The sequence below is a fragment of the Morus notabilis genome, unplaced genomic scaffold, assembly GCF_000414095.1.
Source record: "Morus notabilis unplaced genomic scaffold, ASM41409v2 Scaffold1016, whole genome shotgun sequence".
Lineage (NCBI taxonomy): Eukaryota > Viridiplantae > Streptophyta > Magnoliopsida > Rosales > Moraceae > Morus > Morus notabilis.
The window spans coordinates 72,626-100,143 of NW_010366781.1; the positions used below are offsets into that span (position 1 = coordinate 72,626).

At 34.3% G+C, this 27,518-nt stretch overlaps 3 protein-coding genes and 1 long non-coding RNA gene across 6 annotated transcripts; 2 read left to right on the forward strand and 2 right to left on the reverse strand.

The window, feature by feature from the left end:
* Positions 1-9,282: 9,282 nt before the first annotated feature.
* Positions 9,283-13,221, forward strand: LOC21386615 (mitochondrial carrier protein MTM1). Of its 2 annotated transcripts, none has more exons than XM_010111148.2 (10): positions 9,283-9,708; positions 10,894-10,968; positions 11,072-11,200; positions 11,330-11,389; positions 11,518-11,688; positions 12,010-12,109; positions 12,263-12,354; positions 12,443-12,592; positions 12,680-12,738; positions 12,846-13,221. In XM_010111148.2, exons 1-10 carry the CDS (start codon positions 9,460-9,462, stop codon positions 12,985-12,987), a joined length of 1,227 nt encoding a protein of 408 aa, XP_010109450.1. In that variant the 5' UTR covers positions 9,283-9,459; the 3' UTR covers positions 12,988-13,221. The 2 variants fall into 2 exon arrangements, with proteins under 2 accessions (XP_010109450.1, XP_024029933.1); XM_024174165.1 differs by having other exon boundaries at positions 12,683-12,738.
* Positions 13,222-13,526: 305 nt separating this feature from the next.
* Positions 13,527-14,571, reverse strand: LOC21386616 (arabinogalactan peptide 20). The gene is made up of 2 exons (XM_010111149.2): positions 14,295-14,571; positions 13,527-13,975 (listed from the first exon to the last, which is right to left on the reverse strand). The coding sequence occupies exons 1-2, from the start codon at positions 14,419-14,421 to the stop codon at positions 13,872-13,874; spliced, it is 231 nt and encodes a 76-aa protein (XP_010109451.1). The 5' UTR covers positions 14,422-14,571; the 3' UTR covers positions 13,527-13,871.
* A 1,786-nt stretch (positions 14,572-16,357) lies between these two features.
* Positions 16,358-20,819, reverse strand: LOC21386617 (tubulin gamma-2 chain). Its single transcript, XM_024174164.1, has 12 exons — positions 20,315-20,819; positions 19,845-20,045; positions 19,346-19,457; positions 18,530-18,930; positions 18,306-18,359; positions 18,133-18,237; positions 17,934-18,008; positions 17,780-17,824; positions 17,527-17,655; positions 17,180-17,284; positions 17,003-17,095; positions 16,358-16,834 (listed from the first exon to the last, which is right to left on the reverse strand). Exons 1-11 carry the CDS (start codon positions 20,441-20,443, stop codon positions 17,027-17,029), a joined length of 1,425 nt encoding a protein of 474 aa, XP_024029932.1. The 5' UTR covers positions 20,444-20,819; the 3' UTR covers positions 16,358-16,834; positions 17,003-17,026.
* Positions 20,820-21,574: 755 nt separating this feature from the next.
* On the forward strand, positions 21,575-24,961 carry LOC112094089. 2 transcript variants are annotated; one of them, XR_002903346.1, is made up of 5 exons: positions 21,575-21,737; positions 22,415-22,565; positions 23,700-24,020; positions 24,105-24,179; positions 24,266-24,961. It is a non-coding gene; the product is annotated as an uncharacterized LOC112094089 (long non-coding RNA). The 2 variants fall into 2 exon arrangements; XR_002903347.1 differs by lacking the exon at positions 22,415-22,565 and having other exon boundaries at positions 23,752-24,020.
* Positions 24,962-27,518: the final 2,557 nt, after the last annotated feature.

The following is a 27,518-nucleotide window of genomic DNA, read 5'->3' on the forward strand; positions in this document are numbered from 1 at the left end:
GAACATTGCTTTTTGATTATTATCCTTAAACATTATCCTCTCGTATATAACACTTATATACAATGTTTAAGGTTACATAAATAATCATGGAATTTTTTATTGATATTCATAAAATATTCATAAATATATGCACATAAAATAATGAATAAACTATTTTATTAAATAAATAATAAATATCCTATTACATCTCATGCTTCTAGGACACTATTCCCAACATCAACATGTAGCAATTATCAGACGATCTTGATCCTTCCATCACACAGTTTTCTTCCTCATCAATCACACGACACTTGTCTTTAGAGAAACTCACAAAAAGTTCTTGATCACACAGCTGGCTAATGCTTATGAGATTGGCCTTCAATCCTTCCACAAGTAACACATTCTTCAGTTTTGGTAATCCATCAACATCTAGAGTTCCTCTCCCAAGCACTCTCCTTTTAACACCGTCATCAAAAGTCACGTGTCCGTCAGTCAAACTTTTAAAATTCTTTAGAAAACTTCTTTCACCAGTCATATGCCTGGAGCATCCATTATCAAAATACCATGAGTTGGTAGTATTCACTTTCAGAGACATGTAAGCCACATGGCATCTTAAATTTGATTTTCTTACCCACACCTTACGTGTAATACTATTATCTCCATCAATCTTCCTCCTTGGTGTCTTTCTTGCGACATTTGGCGAATTCAGATGCATACCTCATTTTAAGGCATTCAGGTACTTGTAACACAGTGGTCGAATGTGTCCTGGAAAACTGCAGTAGTAGCAAATGGGAATAAATATTTTTTGTCGTGAACGAGCATGGGTAATGGTCTTGGAGTGAGGGATTTTTCTCTCAGCCTGAGATTTTTCTTTAACAAAGACTGACTTGGATGGCTGGCATTCTCCACTGTAGCCTAGTCCAAAATGGTCATGACTGGATTTTCCCATAGACAAGATGTGGTCTAATTTTTTAGTACCGGTGTTCATCATCTTCAAGGTCTTCTGAGTATGTTCTAATTCTGCATTAGCTTCCTGCAGTCTTTTATCCATTTCAGCAATCTTAAACTCGTGCCTCAAATTTATATCCTCATTTTCTTGTAAAGCATCTACCAATTTCTTTTCAAGTAACTTGTTCAACTTGACCACCTGAATCCATTTCTTGAACATTGATTCATAAGCCATTACTGAAATTGTAAGAATCAGAAAGATCTCTATTTTCTTTTGGTTTTTTTACGTGTATTACAGATGATGTTCCAACATCGTTAGTGACATGATCTGCAACACTGTTGTTGGAATCATCCTGATATACATTGAAAGTAACATAATTGTTCACATGATCTTCATTTTCTTGGTTGCCATCAGATTCTTCATCACTCCAAGTCACATTAAATGTTTTCTTCTTCTTCTTAAGCGTATTTGCACATTTCAATTAGATGTGTCCATATCCGTCACACTCTCGACACTGGATGCCTTGGTTTCGTGTCTTGGCTTCTGAATTGCTTACAGCATCTGTATTCCTCTGGAAGTTGTTGAATTTGCCTGAATTTAGAGTGAATCCCTTACCTTTTACTCGTTTCAAGATACGATTGAAATTCTTCGTCAAAAGAGAAAATGATTCTACCAAAACTTGTGAATCTCCTATATCTTCTTCCATAGTCAGTTTTTGCAATTATGCTTGAAAGGCAGTTTCTTTCTCCTGCTTGTTCTAGTCCAGATTCATCTCAAATGTTCTCAATGATCCCATCAACTCATCAAGTCTCATACTTTGAATGTTTTTAGCCTCTTCAATAGCAGTGACCTTATAAGTGAATCTCTGTGGTAGTGATCTCAGGGTTTTGCTGACAAGTTTTACCTCAGAGATTTTTTTACCAAGAGCAAAAGATTCATTAGCTATATCACACAATCGTGAATTAAATTCAGAAATAGTTTCAGTTTTAAGCATACGAAGAGTTTCGAACCTGGTTGTGAGCATATTCAATTTTGATTGTCTGACCGCGGCTGTTCCTTCATGAGCCACCTCTAGAATCTTCCATGCTTCTTTTGCCGATTCACACGTGGATATCATCTTGAACTGATTAACATAAACTCCATTGAATATTGCATTGAGTGCATGTGAGTTGTAGTTGGACAACCTGTCTTCATCAGTGCTCCATGACTCTTCAGGCTTGAGAGTCTTTTTTCCTTCTGCATCCTAAGTTACAGGATGCTTCCAGCCAGTCAGGACTGCACGCCATGCTTTGTCATCCTGAGCCTTGATGAAAGCCTTCATCTGAGCCTTCCAATAAGAATAATATGAGCCATCGAGGAGAGGTGGACGTGATACTGAACCTCCTTCCTTCAGAAAATCCATCTCAGACGTTGCAGATCAAATTTTTTAAGGTCTCATTGAACTTCTGGTCAGTGAACTGCTCTGATACCACTTGATAGATCTGATGTTACATCTGATGTTTCAGATGATGTTGGAACACTATCTGGAACACTACCAGCTTTCTTACTATTCAGATTAATTACTAAGAAAAGACAGTAATGCAGAAAGTAAAATAAATGCACACGATATGTTATTGCAGTTCAGTGCGCACATCTACTCTGCGGGGCTATGCCCAGACAGTAAACAGTTTCACTATACTTCAAGAATTACAACACTGACAGACTTATTCACTCAATGACTCCCTCCTAGACTATGATGCCGTTGTGATGAAATCGCACAATGACTCTATTTAGCGTGTACCACACGTCTTCACATTCAACTCCTGAACTCCCTTCAGTCATTCATACTTTCATCACTGAACAGGGCACAAAACTTTTCAACTAGTTATATCTTCTCTTAGCAGTACACCCTCTGGAAATTTTTGAACATAAAAGCATCACACTATCTCATGAACTGAAGCCTTTTATCTCCACTTTCAAATGGCTCACAGAATCTTGTTCAAATACAAATCTCTTATCTTATTCTCCACGATTCTCTCCGATGTGTTATACATAATCTTCTTTTAAATTTGAATTCCAAATCCTCCGGATTATCTTTCCTGATTTCTTAATCCAAACTTCCTTAGAAAATTAGATCAGGTACAAATTCAAATAAAAGATCGAGATCTTCACGTGCTTGGCTTTATCTTCTCCTTATCTGTTAGCAACAACTAATATGCACAATGCACCAACTCCACTGTAGCAATCTAAAATACCATGATGATTTCTAGTTACTATTTTCTGGACCTTTACTTACAAAAAAAAATTAGTTTGCCAAACAACCAACTAACACAATAACCTAACAATGACAATAGCATGAAAACGTCATCAACATAAAACGTCAAAGTTTCTAATTAACGAAAGTAGCAAAGGAACGATGTGGTATTTATGTAACAGAAACAAAAAGTGAATGAATGAAAAACTGGTGATGGTGGCGTGGTGGTTAGATGTCTATCTAAGTCTCTCTCATTCGCAACCCATCGAATCCCCACGTCCTCACAAAAAGATCATCAATTTGCATTCAAAAAGTATAAATCATTGGATCCATAAATTTAAACAAAAATTTAAACTTTTTGTGACAAAATAACACTTTAAGAAAAAATGAATTGTGATTTAGATTAGTTTAAGCCAAATTCAATAAGCCGATAAGAGGCATAAATTCAAGTTCATTGTGGACAAAAAAAATTAATCTTTGAATGCTAGTGGGAGAGTCATGCCTATCATCTTTGCCATTAGGTCGGCACCATCAATAGCGTATATCAAAACCTTATCTTCAACAATAATTTTATATTCTAACACTCTTCCTCATATACAAACTAATGAGGCTTTTTTTTGTAGCTAGGCGTGACACGTGGATAATATTAAATGGGGTTAAAAGAATGCATTTGTAAGGATTTGAACTCAAAACCTCTTAATCTCATACTATGTTAATTTACTAATAAGAAGAAACATCATTAGAGAGAAAAATAGAGAGAATTTAGAGGAAGAAACAAGAGCTCAAGAGAGATAAACCATTGATTCAAATATTTATTAACCATTGTATATTACAATTACAATGCTACTATATTTATGGGAAAACCTAATAACAATAATAGGAAACTAAAATCAATACAATATTTGAAAGCCTGATAATAAGAAACTATCCTTATTTTTAAAATAGCATAAATTGCTAATCAAGCAAAATAGGAAACTAGACCAAAATAAAATAAAGAAAGTTAACAACGAGAAACTAGCCTAGTAAAATAAATCCCTAATTAAAAAATAGGGGGATCGCGTTACTTTGCATTTTAAAATGTTAAAATCATATGAAATTACGTATATGGTAGACGTATTCATCAACCCCTTTTTACTCTACACATCTCTTTTTAAATACACACCATAAATAACTTAAAATAATTAAATTTACATTTTACAAACCTCTATTATTCCAAAATTACTTTTAACTGTTTACATAAGATTATTAATTCTTTACAACTTCATTTTTATTTTTAAATCCATCATTTCATTTTAATCTGTTACTTTAATATTTTCCATTTTCTATCTCTCCCTTTTTTTTTTAATTGAAACTTTAGACATGAAGCATTTTTTTCATTAAAAAAAATACTATTACCTTGTTCTTAGAAAAATAAAGGACATCTACTAGAGAAAATTTACTATTACATTCCTAAATATCAACGTAAAAAAAAAGTAAATTTACTGTTAAAAGTTTTCTGTAGCAAATTCCTTTTATTTTTCTAAAAAATGTATTAGTAATTTTTTTTTATATGTATGATAAAAGGCTTCATACTTAAAGCTTCAACCAATAATATAAAAAAAAAGAGCAGTGATAACATAAAAGTAATGAATTAAAATGAAATGTTGTGCGTGCAAAAAAAAAAAAAAAAAAAAAAAAAGTCGCCAAGATCTAATAATCTTTTATGGAAATATAATTTTAGGGTAGTTTTGAGATAATAAAGGTGTAAAAAGTAAATTTAATTAGGTATTTATTCTACTTTTCACACACCCGTTCTTAAGTCACTCTTCATTTACTCATTATACCCCTCTTAAAATTTCAAAAATATTTACACCACCCACTCACTGACCAAAGTTTATATTTTTTTTCTTTTTATTTTTTTTTAGTAATCATTTCCTTTTTCAACCATATTTGTTCATTTCTCATTCTCAAGAAAAAAAAGAAAAAAGGAAGCTTTGGTCGAAGACTTGTCAATTTGACCGTCTGAAAATAATACTATATCATAATTTTTCTCATTGTGCATATGTTTTTCACTGGGAGATCATGGATGATTTTGGTAGTCATATCTGATTGGTTTGCGTTCAAAACTTTCGTTGATTGTTGAGATGCGGAGGATCTACATATGTTTTTCAATGTTTTAACTCGTGACTCAAATGTGGGAAAATGCCTTTATTCCTTCCAACATTGTTTCTAATTGAGTCAAGTATCCATTCCTAAAACCACAATCAGCTCTCCACATGGCATTTTGATGTAATTCCTGCAACGATTCAACCAATCGAGCATCATCCTCTTTCATAGTCCAGTAATGCTTGTTCATACCTCTTCCTCTTTGAGCCATCCTGTACCAATTCAAGAGTCAAACTCTAAAGTGCATTTTTTTTTTCTTTTTAAGAAATTAAAAAGTATATATAATCAGCACAATGCAGCAAATGCTTACCTATCCATTGTGTAATTGTGATACACATATCACATCACTCTCATAAACCAAGTTGTACAGATATTCTAGCTGTCTGTAAACTTTTACCATCTTACTTAGAAACTAGTTTGGTAGTGCTATAGATTTAAAAAAAAATATTGTTAACTGTGTTGAAAAAAAAATAGTTGTTACAAAAAGTAGTTAAGTATTTAGTAAATTGTAATTATATAAGTATTAATTTCAGGGGTATTATAAAAATTTCATTAATTATACTTTAAGGTGATTGCCGCACAATTTAAAAGTTAAAATTACCTTTAGACTGCTTCTGATTTTGACTGTAAATTCTTTAAAAATTCTTTAAGAATCACTTTTAGTGGTTTTTATCAAAGATAAATTTTAACTGTAAATGGCTAGATAATTAATTTTGAGCTCCAGAAATCACTACCAAATATAGCCTTAGATTAGTAATAAGTCTTTTTTTTTTTTCTACTTAAGCAAACACAAGCATAACTAGCGGCACAAGCTTTCAATCATAGTCCAAAGCATAATGATTAATATTTTTATTGTAATAAGCAACTTCTTTGTTGACAAAGATAGGCGAGCCATTTGTCTACAAGGCATAAAAAGCTTGTCAATTCATCAATGCATGTACAACTTTAACACAATTCAAAAAATTAAAAATAAAAATAAAAAACAAGTAATTAGCTATCATAGTAATTCATTGCTGAAGAAACTCTAAGCAGGCAAATGTCAATATTAAAGTACATCACAGTAAAGCATGCCAAAAGAGCCAAGCTTCACAGACTCAATTAGGTTATATCTTTGGGACTACATATATAGAAACAAAGACTCGTTGAAGACGTGTATCAATTGAAGACAAAAAATGACCAAAGCATAATCACTTTTTTCACAAAATGGACATTGCATATAACTAGGAACCAGATCCTTCATTGAGGATTTTTATTACTAAAAGATCAAGAACATTTAGAACAATCATCTAGAATTGATTTTTTTTTTTAAGTAAGAAAATTGCCAAACTAAAAATTAAAAATAAAAAATTCAGAGACAAAGATTTCAAAATTTCAAGCAAATCAAAAACAGGACAAAGATTCACTCGACACTAATTCAATCTCAGAGACAACAAGAAACAAAAAAAAATTCAAAATCATGCAATCATGCAACCACTAAACAAGAGCAGACAACTGCTGCATAGAAAAGTACATCATATCAAATCGTTGAAGTTGTGAGCAATAATGCATAAGAAAAATAACAGTTACTTGCTATTATGTTATTTTTAGCTCAATTTTCATTCACCAAGGAAACTCACGACAACCTTATTGGATGAAATGAATTTCTGCAATATAACGTACAGTAACAACCTTCTTATCCGAAACAAAGAATGACGAGATGCCAAGCAATTAGAGCGTAGATCGAGGATTGATTGGAAACTATCCAGAAAATTTATTTCATGCCAATTCTTTTCATATAAACCAAAAAAAAAAAAAAAAAAATTGAAATATAAAACACTGCAAAATGCACTAATGAACCAGAAAAATTAGAAATTTGGAGCAAATTCATATAAACAAAGAAGCTAAAATATAAAAAAACTACAAAAAGCACTTATGAACAAGAGTTCACCTCAGATCAAAACCTCAATTAGAAATTTGGAGCAAGTTCATATGAAGAAAGAAGCTGAAATATAAAAAAACTGCAAAAAGCACTGATGAACAAGAAATTCATCTCAGATCAAATCCTCAATTAGAAATTTGGAGCAAATCTGCAGTTGCAAGTTGCGAGTTCTTCAAAAATTGCAGAGAAATTCACAACAATAAGAGAATTTTGGGTGTTCTCATGATTACATCATGATGAGTAGAAAATAGTTATTAAAACACCGTATTATATAATAATAATACAATAAAATATCCATCGCACAATATTTTTTTCTTTATTTGTTTTTTTAGTTATTTCTCAAGTGTTCTATGTTCCTAGACATCTTTCTTACAACATGCTTTTTAAAATTTTTTTTCTTTATTTATTTGTGTTAAAATAATTTCTTTTATTTACTTATTTTATTATTACTTTCAAAAAATTCCTTTATAACTTAATTCTTTTTTTCTATCTTTAATCTCTATATCTGATCTCAAATCTCTGATCTTTACTTGTAATATCTAATCTCTAATCTCTAATAAATAAAGAAGACAATATTCTTTCTTACACCAGAAGAGGTCCACACGTCGCCTCGCCTCATTTTTTCTCTCTTTTATTTAATCTTTACTCCTTAATTTTCTTTTCTTTTTTTTTTTTTGCTTTTTATTTTTTTCTCTTATTACCTTTTTGGTTTTTTTTTTTTCAAGTGCTCTGTGCTCCTAATTTAACTTTTTTACAACATGCTTTTTTTTTCCTTGAAATACTATTATTTTCTTGTCTATTTGTTTTTTGGTTTTTTTCCTTAAATGTTTTGTACTTGTAAGCATTTTAACTTTTTTACAACATGCTTTTTTTAAAAATACTTTGCTCCATTAACTTTTTCGTATTAAAATAATTTCTTTTAAATAATTTCTTACTTAATTTTTATTTATTTATTTTTTAAAAAACTTTTCTACAACTTAATTCCTTTTACATTTATAATCTAACGTCTAACAGCTGATCTAACATAAATATAAAGAGTAAAATTTCCATTTGGACTTAAGGAGGCCACTTGTTCTCATTATTTTTCTTCTTCTTCTCCTTCTCCTTCTTTTTTTTTTTTTAACTTTTCCTCTTTTCTTCTTTTTTTTTTAACTTTTTTTATTTTTCTTTTCTTTTGTCTATTGTCTTTTTGTTTTTAAGAAAAGATCACAAATACCCCTTAAAATGCATAAGTCTTGGATTTTTATCCTTTACACTTGATTAATACCCTTAATCAAAAAACTATATTAGTCAAAAGAGTATTAATTAAGAGTAAAATGTAAAAATCTTAGAACAATATATTCAAAAAGTGAGTTCATTAATTTTCTCTTTATTTTTTTTTCACTAATATTCTTTAGTAGTTTATTTTTTGACAATATCCTTTATTGAAATATTTTTTTAACTTTCTTTTAATTAAAATATTTTCTTTCAAATATGTCCTTACTTATTTTTTTTTATAAAAAAGATCCTATATAACTTCAATTTTATTTTTCTTTTTTAGCTTTTCCTCTTTCTTTTCTTTAACTTTTTTTTATTTTGCCAATTTTCTATTTATTTTTCTCCTAAAATTCTTTGGCAGTTGCAATATCCTTCTTTGAAATTTTTTTCTCATTTTCTTTTAAATTTTAATTAAATATATTTTTTTTACTATCTCTCTATTTAAGTTTTTTAATAAAAAAAAAAATCCTATATAATATTGGTTTTCTGGTATGATTTTTTAAAATACTTTTTTTTCCCTCGTTCTAATTAATTAACTAACCATGTGTTTTAACACAGAATCAAACCTATAAAAACCTATAAAGTTATTCTCCGCGACTACGGAACTAGTAAACTTGGAAAAGACATCAAACATAAAACCGACGTAGCAATGGACTGACACTCTCTCTATTCTGTGTAGACTTCTTACGTGTCGCTTAGAGGACAGCCCCCAATTGTTTGGAGCCCTCAGTTCCACGCCACGAATCCCAACTCTAACAGACTTGTTTAACACCAATCACCTCTCTCTCTCTCTTCTTTCTCTCTCTAACTGATGGTTTTTCCTCGAAATTTGAAAACAGGAATCCCATTCCCTAATTGGACAAATTCATTTCCAGTTCTCTCTCTCTATTCTCTCTTCCTTTAAATCCCGTGACCAATTCTGGAAAATTCCAAAACATTTCTTTTTTTCGACAAAACAACAGAGCAAGAAGGCCTTTCATGGCGGGCTCGAGGCAGGGCATACCTTCGTGGATAAGCGCGGCGGCCACCAGAGTCGACTTCGAAGGAAGCGCTTCGTCCATGTCGGAGACCGTCTTCAAAGACGCCGCCGCCTCCAAAGAACCGTCCTCCTCCTCCAATTCGAAATCCACGGCTGACGCCGATTTGGGGTTCGCGGAGAGGGCTTTCTCCGCCGCCGGTGCCGCCCTTGTCTCCGCCGTCCTCGTTAACCCTCTCGACGTCGCCAAGGTAATTTCTATTTCGAAACTTCCCTGTTTCTTTCGATTTTCTTAGCTGCTTCTAGGATATTCGAAAATTTGTTGAATTACTTTCTTTAGGGCTGTTCATGGGTTGGGTTGGTGCGGGTATGATTTTTTTTTTCCGCTTCAAAAGGTGCGGGTTGCACATATTTAGTCCCAACGATATTAGAAAAATTTTACAACCCAACAATGTTCAGGTTGGGTTAGAGCGGTGCGGAGTGGGTTGAGTGGTCGGTTTCAACATTCAAAAAATTAAAGACTTAAAGTTCAATATAATATTCAAACTTCATCCTTAAATAGAAATAGAAACTATCCTTATCAGTTTGGCGAGATAGCACCGGAGAAAGTGAGCAAGATGGCGGCCGAGAGGACTGAGCAATGAAGAGAGAGTTATGAGGGGATTCACGGGAGGAGAAGAAGAGGAAAAACTGAAAAGGAAGAGGCAAGAAGAGGGGAGACCGAGAATGAGATTGTGAACCCTAATGTTAGCGAGCCTAGGGTAGAACTTAGGCAATTCGGCTTGAGCTGAAAGCTTAGGGGTATGTTGTGCGGGTTGGGTTGGAGATTGCGGGTTGTTATGGACCCAACCCGCAATCCGCCCCAAACACTTTGGGCCAGAGGTATAATGAGCTGCAAATTTAAAAATAATGCTGCGGGTTGCTTTTTTCAACTTGGGTTGGGGCGGGGTGAATTGGATTTGCGGGTTGTTCGGGTTTATGAACAGCCCTAACTTTCTTCACCTTTTTGTATTGAAATACAATTTTATAGGTGAAATATTGCCTGGTCTAGATATTAGTTATTAATCAAACTCAAATGTTCAAAATGGTGTTCCTTTTAATTACCAAGTTAATTAAACTATAGTTAATTTCGTTCAGCTTTATGAAAATTCGTATATTCCACCTTTAAAAAAAAAAAAAAAAAAAAAAAAAAAAAAAAAAACCCCTTTTTTTTAAAAAAAAAAAAAAAAAAAAAAAAAAAAAACACACACCCTTTATCTTTGGTAATCCGAAGAACATTGCCACACACTTTTATAGGAGAAAGTTTTAGCATTAACCTGGTCTGGAGTAATTACTTAAACTTGAATGTTTGAAAATGGTGATCCTTTATTATATGATTTTAACTAGTATGTTGATTACGTTATTGTTAATTGGTTTTATACATGCATCACCTCCAGACACGGTTGCAAGCACAAGCTGCCGGGATTCCTTATCAGGGGATATGCGGTACTCCATGTTTCGAAACTGCCACGGTACGTAATATGGTAAAACATAGTATTGTCTTTTACATACGTTATTTACATGCTGTTAGTGATAAAGTTGTATTAAATTGGGTTTTGGATTGCTTATTATTAGGTGCTTCCGGATTTGAAATCTTCTGCATCTTATACGCGTTCGGTTCTTGGGTCTGAATCCTTGTGCCGTCCAGAGTGTGGTAGCCACTATAAAGGAACATTGGATGTCTTGTATAAAATCATACGTCAGGTTGGTGGGCATGTGCCATTCATCATTTTTTGTGAATTACAGGCTTGTTGGTTTGTTTGTTATCACAATAAAGTTTGGTCAGAAAATTTATTTGTGATTGAAGGTTTATAAAGGGATTGCACCTTGCAGGAAGGTTTTTTGAAACTGTGGAGGGGCACAAATGCAAGCTTAGCACTCGCTGTACCAACTGTGAGTTTCTTTCTTAGCAAATACCCCTCCTCTCTCTTTTTATTTCCTTATATGGCTCAACAATGGAAGATTTTACAAAGATTTTTTACATGCTATGTTGCTTAATTGATTTTTACAATGTCCATCAGGTGGGGATCTACTTGCCTTGCTATGACCTTTTTCGCAATTTTATGGAAGATTTCACTGCTCAAAATGCTCCAAACTTGACTCCATATGTCCCCTTACTGGCAGGATCTGCCGCACGATCATTAGCTTGTGTTACTTGCTATCCTGTTGAATTGGCGAGAACCCGCATGCAGGTACGACTGTTGTTTAACATTACTATCTCATACCTGACATTAATTTTGATTTTTGTTGGTATTTTATAAGAGTTAAATTTACCATGGTTATCATCTGATTCCACATGCAATGGGCTATATGCTCATGATCATCAGATCTTTCCATTTACTTACAGGAACCTGATATCAGAGTTCATACCATAAATTCTTTTGCTTTCGTACAGTACACATATAATAAGTTTAGAATCTGATACCTTTGCCATTAACTTAATAATTTATGGAGAATGATTACTTGGTCAAGGACGAAGTTCTCATCCCAGTCTCTTTCTCATTATATCATAGGCATTCAGAGAAACCCAAACTGGAGTCAGGCCTCCTGGAGTTTGGAAGACACTGCATGGAGCCATTACCCCTGTGACGAGCACAAACTTTCTCCAAAATTGTAAGTTCACTCCTAATTTGATACTTTGAACGAGTTGTAATGATCTATCTAATATAATGACAATGACAGACTTTGATAGTAGCTGAATTTTTTTATTTCCAGAACTATACTTTTCTTTTTTGGCTAATATTTGGTGATACCTTTTTTCTTAAGTACGAAGATATCGTGTCTTGTGGACTGGCCTTGGAGCGCAACTTGCTCGGGATGTTCCTTTCTCTGCAATCTGCTGGTCAACTCTTGAGCCGGTGGGGTATCATTTCCATAATTTTTTACTTGATGGTAACAATTATTGTATCTTTTTTAACACCCAGCTTTCTGTCCCTGTTTTTATAGATAAGGAGAAGAATTCTTGGGCTGGTGGGTGATGAAGCCAGTGCAACCACTGTCCTTGGGGCAAATTTCTCTGCTGGTTTTGTCGCAGGAAGCCTTGCAGCTGCTACTACATGTCCACTAGATGTTGCAAGAACACGTCGGCAAATAGAGGTTATTTATCACAGACAGTACTCTTTAGTAACCTAATCCAAGATTTACTTACATTCTTGGTTCATGAGGCATTCTATTTGGTTTCAGAAGGATCCTGGAAGAGTGTTGAAGATGACAACAAGAAAGACATTGATAGAAATATGGCGGTAAGTGCACGACAATTTGTGGTGAAACATCATAGATTATGGATTTCTTAAGAAAATCCAATTAAGGGATTTATCAGTAATGTCTTGAACATGTTTATCTGAAACAGGGATGGAGGAATCAAGGGACTCTTTACAGGAATCGGTCCCCGTGTTGGACGCGCCGGCCCATCTGTTGGAATAGTTATCTCCTTCTATGAAGTTGTTAAGTATGCTTTACAGCAGAGAAGCCTCAAAAGTGATTCAAACTGAACTGCTTCATTTGTTTAGCTAAAAATAAACAGGGAAAGAAGGGAAAAATAATAATAATGATAATAATAAAAGATCTGTCTTTGTCCTTAGGTTTAGGACTCGTGGGGGCCATTTACTTGTTGGTCCCCTTTTTTGCAAAGAAAGCATAGCAATAAGAGCGAGCAGGTATATATATAGCTGCTTGTAAATTCATTCCTGCGTTCATTGGCCAATTCCTTTTTTCATTATTTTTTCAGGCACATATTTTGTTATTTAAATGTTCATTTACTTTTATTCAATGAGCCTTAGCAATTTAATGTTGTATCTTTTTCTTTTTTTTTTTTTATGTCTACCAAGAAAAAAGAAATTAGTACTTATTGGGTAATTGAAGTAATCGAATTGAAAACATAATCTCATGGCCTGAAATTCAAACTTTACTATGAAACGTTTTACATAAGGGAATTTAAATCTAAAACATTGGTGATTATCAAAGAAAAAAAAGACCTAAAATATCGTTATAACATTAGCCAATGGTGGTGATGAAGAAATTTAAAACATCATTTCAAATTTTCATACATCCGGCTCCCAAAAGTTAGAAATGTACAAAGTTAAGAGGGGGGGAAAAAGCAATATAACGAAAGAAAATAAGAAAGAGAAAAAACAGAAGCAATAATGAAATCGAACCTCAATTCATCAAAAACCTATGCACAACCATGAATAGTAAGTAACACATGAAACGAAAAGCAAGAAGAATATTACGTAACATCACATGAACGCAAACAATCCTCCTCTCCTCAGTTGGATAAAGATAACCAATTCCTCCAAAAGGAAAGAAAAACAAGACAAATCTCAAAAACCCATCTCTAATCTAATACGAACCTAAAAAGAACGACCAAAAAACCAAATCAGAAGAAGTTGTATGAAGATGCGTCCAAGGGGTGAATGAGGTACGTGAGGACCAAAGCCACAAGCATCAGCACATACGCAACCCCTTGGTCAATGGAAGTCCCTGAAATGTTGCAAACAAAAACGAAAGAAAAAGAAACACAATGCGTTAGACTTGCACCAAACAGATCGAAAACAAAACCATAATGCCTAAACAATTAAATCGCATTTGTTATACTTATTCCAATACGAGCAGATTCTAGGTTTCTCACATATCTTTTACTATAATTTTTCTTCAAAATTCAAATATGACGATGAATCAAGAATGTATCGAGAAAACTATGAATAAAGATTCAGATCCAGATTTTAAAGATTAAGATTCAGCGAAAAGAATGAGAAAGAAGAAAAAAAAAGGCGAGAGAGAGAGAGAGAGAGAGATTTACCATCGCTAGTGGGAGCCGGCGCGGGAGTAGGGGACTGAGCGCGGACGAGAGCGGGGGAAGCAATGGCGAAAGCGATGGCAACGAAGGCCAAAGCTCGGAGCAAAGCCGCAGAGAAAGCAGCAGCCATTGTTTCTCTGTGTAAAGCTCAAAACCTAGAGCAAGAAGAAGAAGAAGGAAGAGAGAATGTTGCAGAGAGGGAGAGCGCGCGAGGTAGAGAGAGAAACGGATGTGAGGGAGTGCAGGAGCATTTCGCTTTTGGCCGTCAAAAAGAAATCGCCGCCGGGGCATTTTCGGAATTTAGAGTATGTGTGGGCTGTGGGCCCAAATTACTTAACACAGCCATGTGGTGCTTTGCTTTGCTTTGCTTTTGCCCTATTTCTCTCGCTCTTTTCTTTTTTCTTTTCTTTTCTCTGTATGTTCTACTTGAAGGGTTTTTGTAGTGTGACAGCCTGTCACATAAGTTGTCACAAAGCAACTTTCTTTTTAATTATTTTCTCCGGTACGTCTAATGTATCGGTGAATCAGATTTTTTAATTATTATACACATTTTTTAATTTTTATGTGATTTTATACATATTTAAAAGACAAAAAATATGACCTATCAGTATATTAACGTACCAGAGAATGTCCATTCTTTTAGTAGGAAAAAAATAATTACTCAAGCAAATTTGTTCTGATAGGATTAGTTTCTAACTGTTTATTCGGATCAAAATCAAATCAGATTAAAAAAATATACAAAATATATAATTTTTAATACAATCTAAAAGCTAAAAATAAATGATTATGCCCTTTTTTTTTACGATTCAAATTTTATTATTATAATATTTTCTCTCATAAAAATTTAAATTTAATTTTTTATTACAATATTTTTCTCTCCTATATACATATACAGAACGAGTTGTAAAACAAAAATATCCTAAAACAATTCAAATCATCCTCGGATCTACACCTGGTGTAGCTCCTTTGCTCTACTGCCCTTTTGCAACGGGGAAAACGCTCTTGTTTTTGGTATCTTATCAAATTGATCCTTTTGATTGAATTTTGGATTCCAAAATATATTACTGAAAAAATAAAAAATAAAAAAGGCGATTTATGAGTAACACATTCAAATTTGGCCATCAATAACCGATAACTGGTGTTAAAGTTATTTGTAAAAAAATATTTTGATGACTGAAATTCAAATACGGTAAGTCCAAAATATGTTAATGCCTCGTTCACTACGCAGATTAGAATTTTCAATTTGAGTTGAGATGTGACATTTTTTGAAAGCTTTTCACTGTAACAAAAAAAGTTAGATGTGACATTTTCTGAGAGTTTTTTACTGTAAAAATCTAAAACTAAAAACTCGAATCAGTAAAATGAACGAGACCTAAAATTTTTATTCGACTATATCTTATAGTTCAAGTTCAAATTATATTTTAGAGAACCTAAAATATTTTCGGTTGTAAATTTTATTTTCTACTGACAATGATGCACGGCTACAACACAAGAAACACATTTACAAGGCTAGAAAATATGGTTCATATTTGTTTAGAATATATGAGGATGGCCACCATATCTAGCTCGCACTCGTCTCTTAGCCGTTGTTGCCTTATGTCATATTCAACATCTTTTAACGCCCATCAACGTCCACGTATGGTCAAATTTGGTGGGGACGAAACTTGAAATTCAAATTCAAATAATTCAATCAAGTTGATCTTATGATCAGCCAAAAAATCAACTTTGTATTATACAATAAACCCTTCAACGACTTTCATATTGCTGAAATTTTCTTAAGGGACTTGAATATTATTCAAAGGAACGAAGGCCAAAGAGAAGAGTTTGTTTGGAACTTGGGTTTGAACCATGGTTCAAACAGTGTTTCTCTTACAAAATTTAAATTCTAAGTCAAATCATGAACCAAACGGGGCCTAAGACACCGGTTGAAAAATAATCAAGAATCACAACTAATCTTCTTTCAAGGCATTCTGAGTAAAAAGAAAGATTCTTGGAGGCATGCATTGCTAATAACCCTATTTTTTTAATCTGTTTTTTGCACTTACAAAAGGAAAATTCATCAACCATTGTTTAATCACTATTTACCATAATTGGAAAAATAACATAACAAGGCAAGACCTTCAAAACATGCCACACCATGCATCACATGCCATTGGATATTATGCCCGCCACATGGGGCGGTAGCACAAATTCCTTAAAAAAGTATAATAAAATAAGATAGAAACAAAGAAAAACACTACCTAGCGCTAAGGAATGCAGGCCAAGAATCTGATTGCCCAGCTTCAACGATGAGTGGCCAGGATTCCCCTAATTCTCCACCAAGCGACATTAAATGGGACAGAAAACCTGATACAGTGAGATTCTGTATTTCCCTTGGGTTAAGTGACTGAACTTGAAGTTAAGAAATTGGAAGTCCACCAAAAGAAACACAACAGAAATCATCGAAGCTTACACAAAGCAGGAAAAACCCAAAACTCACAATGTAATCAACAACTTTAAATAAATCCTCTCTGTAAATCTACCTTCAGCACCTCCGTCTTGACCTGCAACCAGTGATTTTCAATCCCCTCATCATCAATATGCATTTGTATGCATCTATATGTACATAATTGTTACCTACATTTCTCCGAAGCTCTTAATATGTAAGTGTAACTTACATTTGTTCACACTGCTAATTTTGGGTCAACTGTTCCACTGGCATTGCCTTCTACATTTGTTCACACTGCTAATTTTGTTCACACTGCTAATTTTGGGTCAACTGTTCCACTGGCATTGCCTTCCCCAGTTAGAACATGGCCGGGATCCTGAAGGGCGAAATAACATTAATTACTGGTTATGTCATCTACGTTGAAAATAAACAGGGTGGGGGAGGCAAGCAGGGAAATTACCTCCATTCCCCATTTGATGTAATCTGGGGACTCACACGCCTTATATTCATCAACCAAACTTTCAATTACATCTCTTGATTCGTCAAATTCTGAAAGGTCATTGTCCTGTCCAAATATTGTAGACATTAAAATAAGTTCCTAAATTACAAGCAGTGTGTAAAGCACACCAATCTTACTCACTAGTTAGAAATGAAACAAGCATGAACACAACAAATTCTGAAATAATTCCAGGCAATCATGGCAACTATTAAGAGTAAAGAGAGATGCCACAGTGGCAAGCAATGTCAAATAGACAAATTAAACTTGAAATGAAACTGAAACAAATTATTCTGCGGCTGGCAACTTACAGCAAACATTGGGAACTTCCGGTAATTGTCAAGAAAGGCTTGCTTCTTCCTCAACTTCTCGTACTGGCTCAAACACTTGCTGAAAAGATGTCGGATACTAGTATGACTTGCCAGCATAAGCCCACTGACCTACAAGATGCAACAAGAAAACACTCTTTAGTAATTTTCTTTTTCCCCTACAATCTTTGCAGTTTGAGTTAATATCTTGCATGACAAGAACATAGAATAAATCCGTATAAAAGTAGTGTCATACCCTATGAGAAGTTTGCACATACGGAGACTTTCTTGACAAAGCAACCTACAGAAGGCAGAAAAGTGATCAAATGAATCAAATTAATAATAATAATTAAAAAAAAAAAAAAATGAAGGGAATATGGCAGTTATTTGGTTTTACTGATAATAAATACCTGGATGCTAGCAGGCCCCCACTCAATAAAGTTAACAAGCTTTCTTTCCCGTATCCTCTGCAAACTTTCATGAACCTGATTACAGGGAAAAAAAAAAAAAATCTCAAATGTTACATTCAAAAACTCCTGGACATGTTTGCGTAAAAGCTTCCTTTCTCGGATTCTATACATATGTTTAAACTCTTTATTGTTGCCATACCTGAGTAGGATCCACTTCTCCTTGAATGATGTTCAATATTGATATGTACTTTGCTTGACTAGCTTCCTTTGTTCGAGCATACGAGGAAACCATAATATTTTTTGTCTGCAAAAAGAGACTAATGTCAGCCGATTACGTAATTTATCTTTAGAACCTAATAGAAAGTTTCTTGCCTGCAGAAGTCTTCTCATAACATCCAGTACAGTGGTTTTACGAATGACATTGGCCTGCCAAGAAGAAATATTGCATTAGACAGCTAACAATCTACTATAGAACTACAAAAGGAAATTAACTCATAAATCAGGTAAGTTCAGTTCACAACCTACCCTTCCTGCTCCTCTATATACATAGATACATCCAAATGCAATACTTTGATAAATAATTGAATGAAACTTACCTGGCGCTCCACTGTGAGTGGCGTATATCCCGTCATTAGAAAATGGCATCTTGGTGTTGGAATTAAAGATGCAAGAAGACCAACCAAGTCATTGTTCATGTATCCTGGATACCTCAGAGTAGTAGTGCTGGCAGACATTACAGTAGAAACCAAAGAATTTGTTTGAGCAAAGGTGGGATTTGAAAGATGAAGGCGCTCAACAGCAATTCTATTTAATGCAGTGTTATCAAGAACAACAACACAATCAGCATTAAGTGTTAGTCGCTTGAGTGTCAAAAGTGAGTTGTATGGCTGGACCACCACATCGCTCGTTTCCATCTGATTAGGAAACACACTGTATGTCTGAACCAGTTTTTTGCTATACCGGTCATTCAGAGTCTCCAACAGATATGAACCCATACCTGCATTATAGAATTGGGAACCCTCAACAAATGCAGACACTGAAGTATCAAAGATGATGGTGAGTAGATCATAGTACCAAAGCAACCTTTTCATAGAGAAAAGAATAAAGACTGCTACGAAGATTTCTGGATGGCAATATAAAATAAAACATCTTTAAATTTCTAGTGTACTCTTATTTGTGCAATGCCAGCTTGGCAGGGATCAATTTTTCTCATTTAACAAAATCTAAAATTGAATCAAGTTTAGTCCTCGCAAAACAGTAAAATTGTCAGTGTCATAGTTTAGCCAATTAGCAAAACATTTTTATCTATAAAATATTATGCAGAAATGGTTCGAAATATTCAACCACATAAAATAATAATATTTATAATTATTAGTAATGATAATAAACAAAGACTGGCGACATGAAGAAACCTGAGCCTGTCCCTCCAGCGATTGAATGGCACAAAACAAAACCCTCAAGACTATCACTCCCATCTGCTTCTCTATCAATCATGTCCATTATATCCTCTTCAACACCTTTTCCCTGATTTTAAAATTCCATGATTCACAAAAATACATATAAGCAAAAACCTAAACATGTATCATACACATGAAATCGGAAGGAATAAGCACTCACATTTGTCTAATTTATCTTTTTTAAACACATGTAACTATATTACTTGAGAGTTGAGAACATTTATTCGGTTATAACAGTAAATTACTCACTATCAGACAAATTTAAGTATTTCCCAAGCCTACGAACACAAAAAAGCTCTCAAAGTGATTCTCATTCTCTCATCACAAGATTTTAAGTCCTTATGTGCCCATTTAATTATTAAGCTAAAAAGACCTCAAAACTTTCTATTTGAAGTTCCAGCAAAACATCAATGGAAAATGTTCTAAACACTAAAACTAAACCCCATAAACAAACCTGATGGTATCCACTAGCCCAATTGTTCCCGGCACCGCCACCATGATCTGAAACAAAGATGTTCTCGTGATTGTAAAGATTCCGGTATTCACTGTTTTGAATTCCATTAATCACACGGGGCTCCAAGTCAATCAGTAAAGCCCGAGGAATGTAATGCTGATCATCGGCTTGATAAAAGAACACGTCTTTGCGGTCACCTCCCTGCAAAATTTCACTCTCAAAACATGGTAAAACAGCGAAACAAACTTAATTTGCAATAGTCCTATGAACTAATCTCAAAAGATTATAAATTTCATTTCCTTCTCAAGTTGACCAATTTTCTTAGCAACCAAACATACCTATCCAAAACCGTAGGAATTTCAATTTAACCGAATAAGTAATAACCACATTTCGACTTAGAAACAACAATAATCCACACATCAAAACCGCAAATAATCTCACTTCCTTTTTCGTTATTGAATTTTCCTCACCTGAGTGGCGAAATCCTCGAGGATTCCATCTTTGCTGATGCCGTGCTCGAGGCAAAGCTGTTTCCAGAATTCCATCCCAATCTGGTTCCCGCATTGTCCGACCTGAAGCGTGATGATCTCCCTCGGCATTTTCTCTCACTTTCTCGGGAAAATTAGGGTTCGTGCGTTCGGATAGAAATGCGAAAATTTCTTCCTTTCCCCTATTGTTGTTGTTTCCTTTTTTTTTTTTTTGGTTTTCGCTTTTTCTTTCTTCTGATCTGGCGCGGAGAATGAAGATTTTTTTTTTTTTTTTTGGTGTTTTTGAAAAGAAGTGTAGCGAGGGAAACAATAATAGAATGGAAAGAAAGAGTGGGAAAAATGAATCCCCGGAATTTGTAGGGGTGGATTTTTGGTTTTGGGTTTTTTGCGGAGTAGTTAGTAAAGTCTGTGAGAAATCCCTTTTTATACTGCGCTTTTGTTTTGTGTGCGTTTGCAAAATTGCAATTGCGCCGGTTTTTTTATTTGCTAAACTGCGCAGCTTTTTTTACTGAGAGAGAGAGAGAGAGAGAGAGAGGAAGAGAGAGATTGTTTGGGCTTTTGGATTGGAAAGAGAAGGGCCAGAGAGAGAAAGACACAGTGGTCGTTTGGGCTTTTGGATTGGAAAGAAAAGGGCCTAGTCACTTTAAGGTTCAGGTACACAAATAGCAAAAGCAAAACTTTTGAAATATTACTAGTAAAATTTTCTGTCATTTTTATATCATTAAAAAATAATTATATCATTATGTAGTATAAAGGGTCAGTTTGGTATTAATTTTTGAAGCACAAATGCACTTATTTAGAGGATGTTTAGTAGAGAGATTCGTTCCATGATTCGAATCATAATTCATAATTCGTTACAGTATTTTCTCTCATAAAAAATTCACGTAAATAAAAAATAATTCAAATTACATTATTTAAATCTTCCAACCAAACGTACTCGCTGTCCACAGCTGTTTATAGTGTTCGGTAAAGAGCGTGAAAACTGATTTCTGAAGAATTTTTGCACAATTCAAAGCTAAGTGCCCAATCTGATGAGAGGGTGCTTCTGATTTTAACTTGTACGGGAATCTGAAATGCACACATTAATGGAACTTTGCAACTACCCATTTTACCCCCGGTGAAATCTAATATTCACTATCTGCCCATTCTTCTTCAGGCTCTCTCCTCTCTCCCTTCTCTCTCTTCTCTCTGCGCTCTCTCCGTTCTCTCTCTTCTCCGCACTATGCTCTCTCCGTTCTCTCTTTTCTCTGCGCTCCGTTTGCCGGTCTCTCTCCTCTCTCTCTCTGTTCTCGCGGTCTCCCTGTCTGTGGTGGTTTCTGATCTCCCAAGCGCGAAACGCTCAGTTTGCCGGTATCCCTATTCTTCCGATCTCCTCCTCCGATTGTCGCCGGTCTCTCTCGCCTCTGTAAGTACTCGATTAATCATCATTTCTCTGGTTTTGGTTCTGATTTGTCTGGGAATTTATTGTTTTCTGTGATATTTTTGTTAGCTGCTTCACTGAAGGGTGTGGGAAATCGGGACACTTTGGGGTTTCGATTTTTGATCTTTGTTTTTGTGCTAATTTCTGCTCAATCATCTTGTTTAGAGTGGCCTAGTAGTTATGTTTTAAATGAGTTATTGATCAATTTGATTTCTTTGTAGCTTTTAGCATTTGCTCTGTCATTACAAAAGTTAGATAGAATTTCTGAAATGCGTATGAACAATGAGCATGTTGTCACTTTCTTTTTCAGCTTTGCAATTATCGAAATCATTGTTATTACTGGGAAACAAAGAAAATTTTGTTATTTGATGTAAATGCTCAAAGGTGTTTATTTTTTATCAACAATGATGTAAATTTTGTTATTTCTGAATTCCTAAAACACGAGCAGAGCTGTTTAATGAACTGAATTCCTTATTCTTCAATCTTTTCTTATTACTGAAAATGAATTTCAACCAACCTGAAGCTCAAGTTTAGCTATCCGAGATATCTGGGCACTTCAAAATCAAATTGATTTTTGATGGCTTTTGCTTACTTTATCGTATATGAATCAACTCTCCCATTTTAATATTCCAAGTGTATTGCTTTCTTTGAAATACGCATAGACCTGGCGATTTTGTTTCAAAGTCCCAAAAGTCTGTCTAGTCTAGCTTTTTGCTGGTGGGGAAACAAGTTTTAGGTGGGGATTTTCATACATGAACAGATGGAGAATCAGAGATGCTCAAAAGTCATGGTTCTGAAAGCCAGTGCTTAGAGGTTGGCAAATTATTCTTTAATTCTCGTGTTCGTATTAGATCAGAGGTGACGGACTGTCATTTCCTTGTCTGTATATACGAACATACATATATAGTTATATACAATTACAGACGCATATTTTCTGATTATTGGTTTTATTTGTTAATATGAAAATTCTAAACAAATACCGTAACAGATTCCTTCACATACAACTGTGAAGGGTATAATACATACAGATAATTATTAACACATGATCCTTAAACACCATTCATAAACTGAAAATCAGCTAATAACAACTTGCTTCTTACACGATACTTTGTTCTCTTTTTTTTTACTTTCTGCAATTTTTACAGGGTGTTAGAAACCTCCACAGGTCATTCTAACCTAAAAACTTCCCAAGTCAGTCAAACCAGAACGAACCCTAGTTCCATGGTGTACCAAAGTATCAAATAATATTTGCCATGAACTCATGCATGGTAGCTAAATACAACAACCATATTTAACTAACGAACAGTGCAAAATATAGTCATCAATAGAGCTGATCCGCATCTGCAAGCCAAAAAAAAAATTTGTTAAAATGTCTGTGGACAAAATATTGACAAAGAAAAACAAAACGATCCAAAACTATCAGACAACGAAGTATTAACTTTATGACAATTCAGTCTTAGCATGTAAGGGGGTGAGATGTTAAATAATTGTATTTGAATATGTGAATATGTGATGACGTGCCAAAACTTCCTGTATCTCCAATCCTGAGATGCTTTCACAACCAAAGAGCTCCTGAAGCTTTGCATCACATAGTATAACCATTTTGTTCAAATGATCCTGAGTGTATGTCCAAGCCGAAAAGAGAATGGTTAGGGCAGCTATTTTTTCCCGCCAGAAATCTCCCCAAACCCATTTTGTGAGCCCAAACTTGGGCCCTCCACCAAACAATATAATCGTTGGAAGGCAGGAAACTATAACTTATGTCCTGTAAGTTTATATATAGGAATGTGTTTCCCGCAAGGTGAAACACATACGCCTTATATAACTTCATTAAACCTGGTTTGTTGTTGTTGTTGTTGTTTTTCAGTTTTGTTGTCATTTTGTCAATGTGGTGTCCTTCATTTTTGCATGTGTTGTCCTGTTCTTGGTTATGATATGCGTGCGTAGATGCCAAGAAAAACTAGAGATGAGAGGCTACTTTTTTGGAGTCTTGCTGCAGAGGCTTTTTTGCTAGAGAGATTGTACGAATATCACGACGATAACCACGGTCGCCTACTAGAATCTCGTCACTATAATCAATGGGCCTCAGAAATGGCCGGTTTTTTTTATGGCTATGTTCCCGATGGTGAGCGTCTTAGGGAGAAACGCCGACGATTGGGTAAGGTATACGCCGCATACAAAATGTTACAAAGTCATACAAGAGTAGGATGAGATTCTACCACTACAACTTTCACCTGTTTCGAGGAGCTGCAGAAAGATCTTTGTAAGGTAATATATGAGATTGATTATACTCACAAAAACAGTGTCATATTTAAATTGTCACAAACTTACCTCTCTACACTGGTTGGGAAGGTTCGGCACATGATGCACGAGTGCTTGCGGATACGGTCGAGAAACGCAGGTTTAATTTCCCACATCCACCGCCTGGTAAGACTTCAATCCATCCATATGATTCTCAATTTATTACCTGTTACAACTTCCAAATTCCAACAAAATTCGTTTAACTTGCACAGGAAAATACTCTCTTGTTGACGCGGCATATGCGAACAATGATTGTTTTCTTGCTCCATACAGAGGTGGGACTTACTACTTGCCTGACTACCAAAGGAGAAGTGGTGGATTTAAGGGACCTAGAGATATTTTTAACTACAAACACTCATCCTTGCGAAACTGTATAGAGCGAACATTTGGTGTTTGGAATGCTAGGTTCCCTATCTTAAGGCGGTCCAATAACACTTATCCAATGACTAAACAAGTACAGATTCCAGTGGCATGTGCAATCTTACATAATTTTATTCACATGGTAAATGAGGAGGACCCGCTTCTAAGTTAATACTACCGTGATGGAGTACCAGTTAGTGAAATAGATCCAACCAATAGTGATGAATTTGAGGACGATGACGATGACGGCAATGTCCCTGAGGGGCCAACAGTAACAGGAGCTACTGTTAGCCGAACAGAGATGGGTCGTTTTAGGGGTCGTTTTAGGCATCGCCTGGCGAATGACATGTGGGTGGAATACCAAAAAAGCCATGGGAGACAAGCTTGAAAGTGCAAATCAGGAATGGGATTCTACCTTTATTACTTCATACTCATGTATCATGTCATCTAATTTTTTTGCAACCTGAATGACTGCTAATATTTCGCTACGTAATTTACATGGCCAAAAATTGGTTCTTATTTTTGTCATAGTGCTAAATCAGAAACAAGGCAACCAAACACTAATTCGAATCACATTTCAGGTTAGAATTAGAATCATATCTATAGACATCCAAATGAAGGTTCCAATCACTATGAATCATGATTCTAATCCAAAAACTCAAATCATCCATGATTCTAATCCTTATATTAAACGAACCCTTAGCTTTTTTTTTGTTAGTTTTTCTCTACTCCAACCATTAGCTAAGGAGACGTTTGGTTTATGGATTAGAATCATGTTATTAGAATCATTTTTGATTTACGTGTATTTTTTGTTAGAGAAAACACTATAGTGAATTATGAACCATGATTCAAATCATGGTTTGAATCATCTAACCAAACGTTCAATGATTAGCTATTTTAGAGAATGCATTCCACACTAGCTAAATATAACTAACATGGAGAGGCTGACCATTTATTTTTTATATTATTTTATTCTTCCAACCATAATAAATGTAAATGTTCTTTTTTAAAATCAATAAAATTATTTATATTTTAAATTCAATAAATATTAAAATAATTTATGTTTAATTAAAATAGAGAGTATGGTTAGAGTGACTCGTTAAAAAATTACTAGCTAAAATAACTTTCTAATTATGGGAATTAGAAGTTAGCTAAAATTTAGATAACTCTCTTGGAAATACTTTTACACAATATGTCTTTAAACTCCAATGTTAAAATATTTCTTCAATTTAACAATATCATCGATATGTTAGTTTACGGTTATTGGGATGACCAATTGTGATATATGTGGGTGGTTACTAATTTATATTAATTGATTTAAGGGATGGTTAATAAAGATAGAAATACCATTACGAATTATTGCAGACTTTCTTTTTTCATCTCAGTAGTACCAATACACATTTAATGATAGTTTTTAACCGTCGTTTGTATCTATCGTTAAATATGGAGTCGTAAAATGTCCACGATAGATGACAAAGGTTTTTATCCGTCATCTAATATGCACGCAGAAAGCACATTAGAGGACGATTTTTCACAAAAATTATCCTTTAATATACACATTAGACGACTGTTTTTACAAAAAAAAATGCCGTCTAATGTAGTTCTTAATGAATATTTCTGTAAAAACTGTCGTTAAAGTCTTTAAAAAATAAAAAAAAATTAGCCGAAACGTAGTTCTTTGCCTAAACAAGGATATTCCTTCAAATGTTATTCACAAATTGTAAAAACATAAATCGTATTTCCTTCAACAACCCACACAAAAAACTTTCAAAGAAACATGTTACACATGTGTAATTAGTTCCAATAATTATAAAATTTCGCGGTCAAGTTGTCACTACTTACAATTCAATAATTATTTGTACTGGCATTTACATGTGCGTGTGTGTGTTTATGCTGATAGAATCCGACCCTACCACCCCGCTCCCGCCCTTGTCACCACCCTAGCTCACCCTCGTCGCTGCCCCCACTCTGTGCATAAATGAATGAAACCCAAAATTCACAATTACCCATCACCCAAAAAAGCAAACCCCAAGACCCACCCAGAAACAAATTAAAGACACAGGAAAAAAGGCACGCGAAGAAACCATGCAAACATATTGTATATTGATCATGGTGATAGAGGGAGATCTTAATGTCCAAGTTAAAGTAAAAATCAATACCTGCATTTGAGATTAGTTTTGTGATTTGATTTCGTTCTAAGGTGTTGGGAATGTAATATTTAATAGTGATGCCCCGTTTTTTGTGTAAGATTTGATGACCCAAATGTTTAATGGCCATATATTGGTTGTTGTTGTTCATGTATTTGGGGTTGGAAAATTTCGGTTATCATGGTCTTTAAATGCCGGTGAATGTTTGAGCTTTTCTTATAGCTACTAGTTAATTTCTAATTGTTTAACATGAACAGCTGGAAAAACTCATTTTCAAATGACATTTATAATGTTCACAAATATTCATTATTTTATTTAAAAAATCTCTTATAATTTAATCTTTAATAATTTTCACATTGAACAAATGCATGTACTTTTGAGTTACATCTACAGCTTTAGAACTACAAATGCACCTTTGGGCCCTACAAAAGCAAGCCCCAAACAGTACTAATCGAGAAGATTGGCTTCATGGAGGGCTCAGAAGAATCTCATGTTGGCAATATTCCCTGTATGGATGGGGCTCTATAGGAATTCGCACTGAATAAAGTGAGGATGAAGAACAATAATTAGGGATGGGGACGGGGATAGAGATAAAATGTAGTGGAACCTTGTCAGGAATGGAACTAGTGGAAAGTGATCTTAAAATGTAGTTGATTTTTTTCTATATTTCAAAATTTTGAATTTCAATTGTGAGCATGTTTAACTAAAAAATTTTAAGATATAATTGAAAAATCGTTAATAAATTTTAGAATATCAGTGATCTTAAACGTTAAAATTTGAAGTTTAATAGAAACTTTTTAGAAAAAATATGTGAAAAGACGCAAAGAAAAAATTTTAGGGTGGGCAAATCATAAACAAAATCATAAGAAAATACTGCCCCTGAGTCGAAGGGGCTCCATTGAACTTTGGCCTAAAAAATTTTTTTTTTTTAAAATATGAGAAAAGTACACAGTTTACC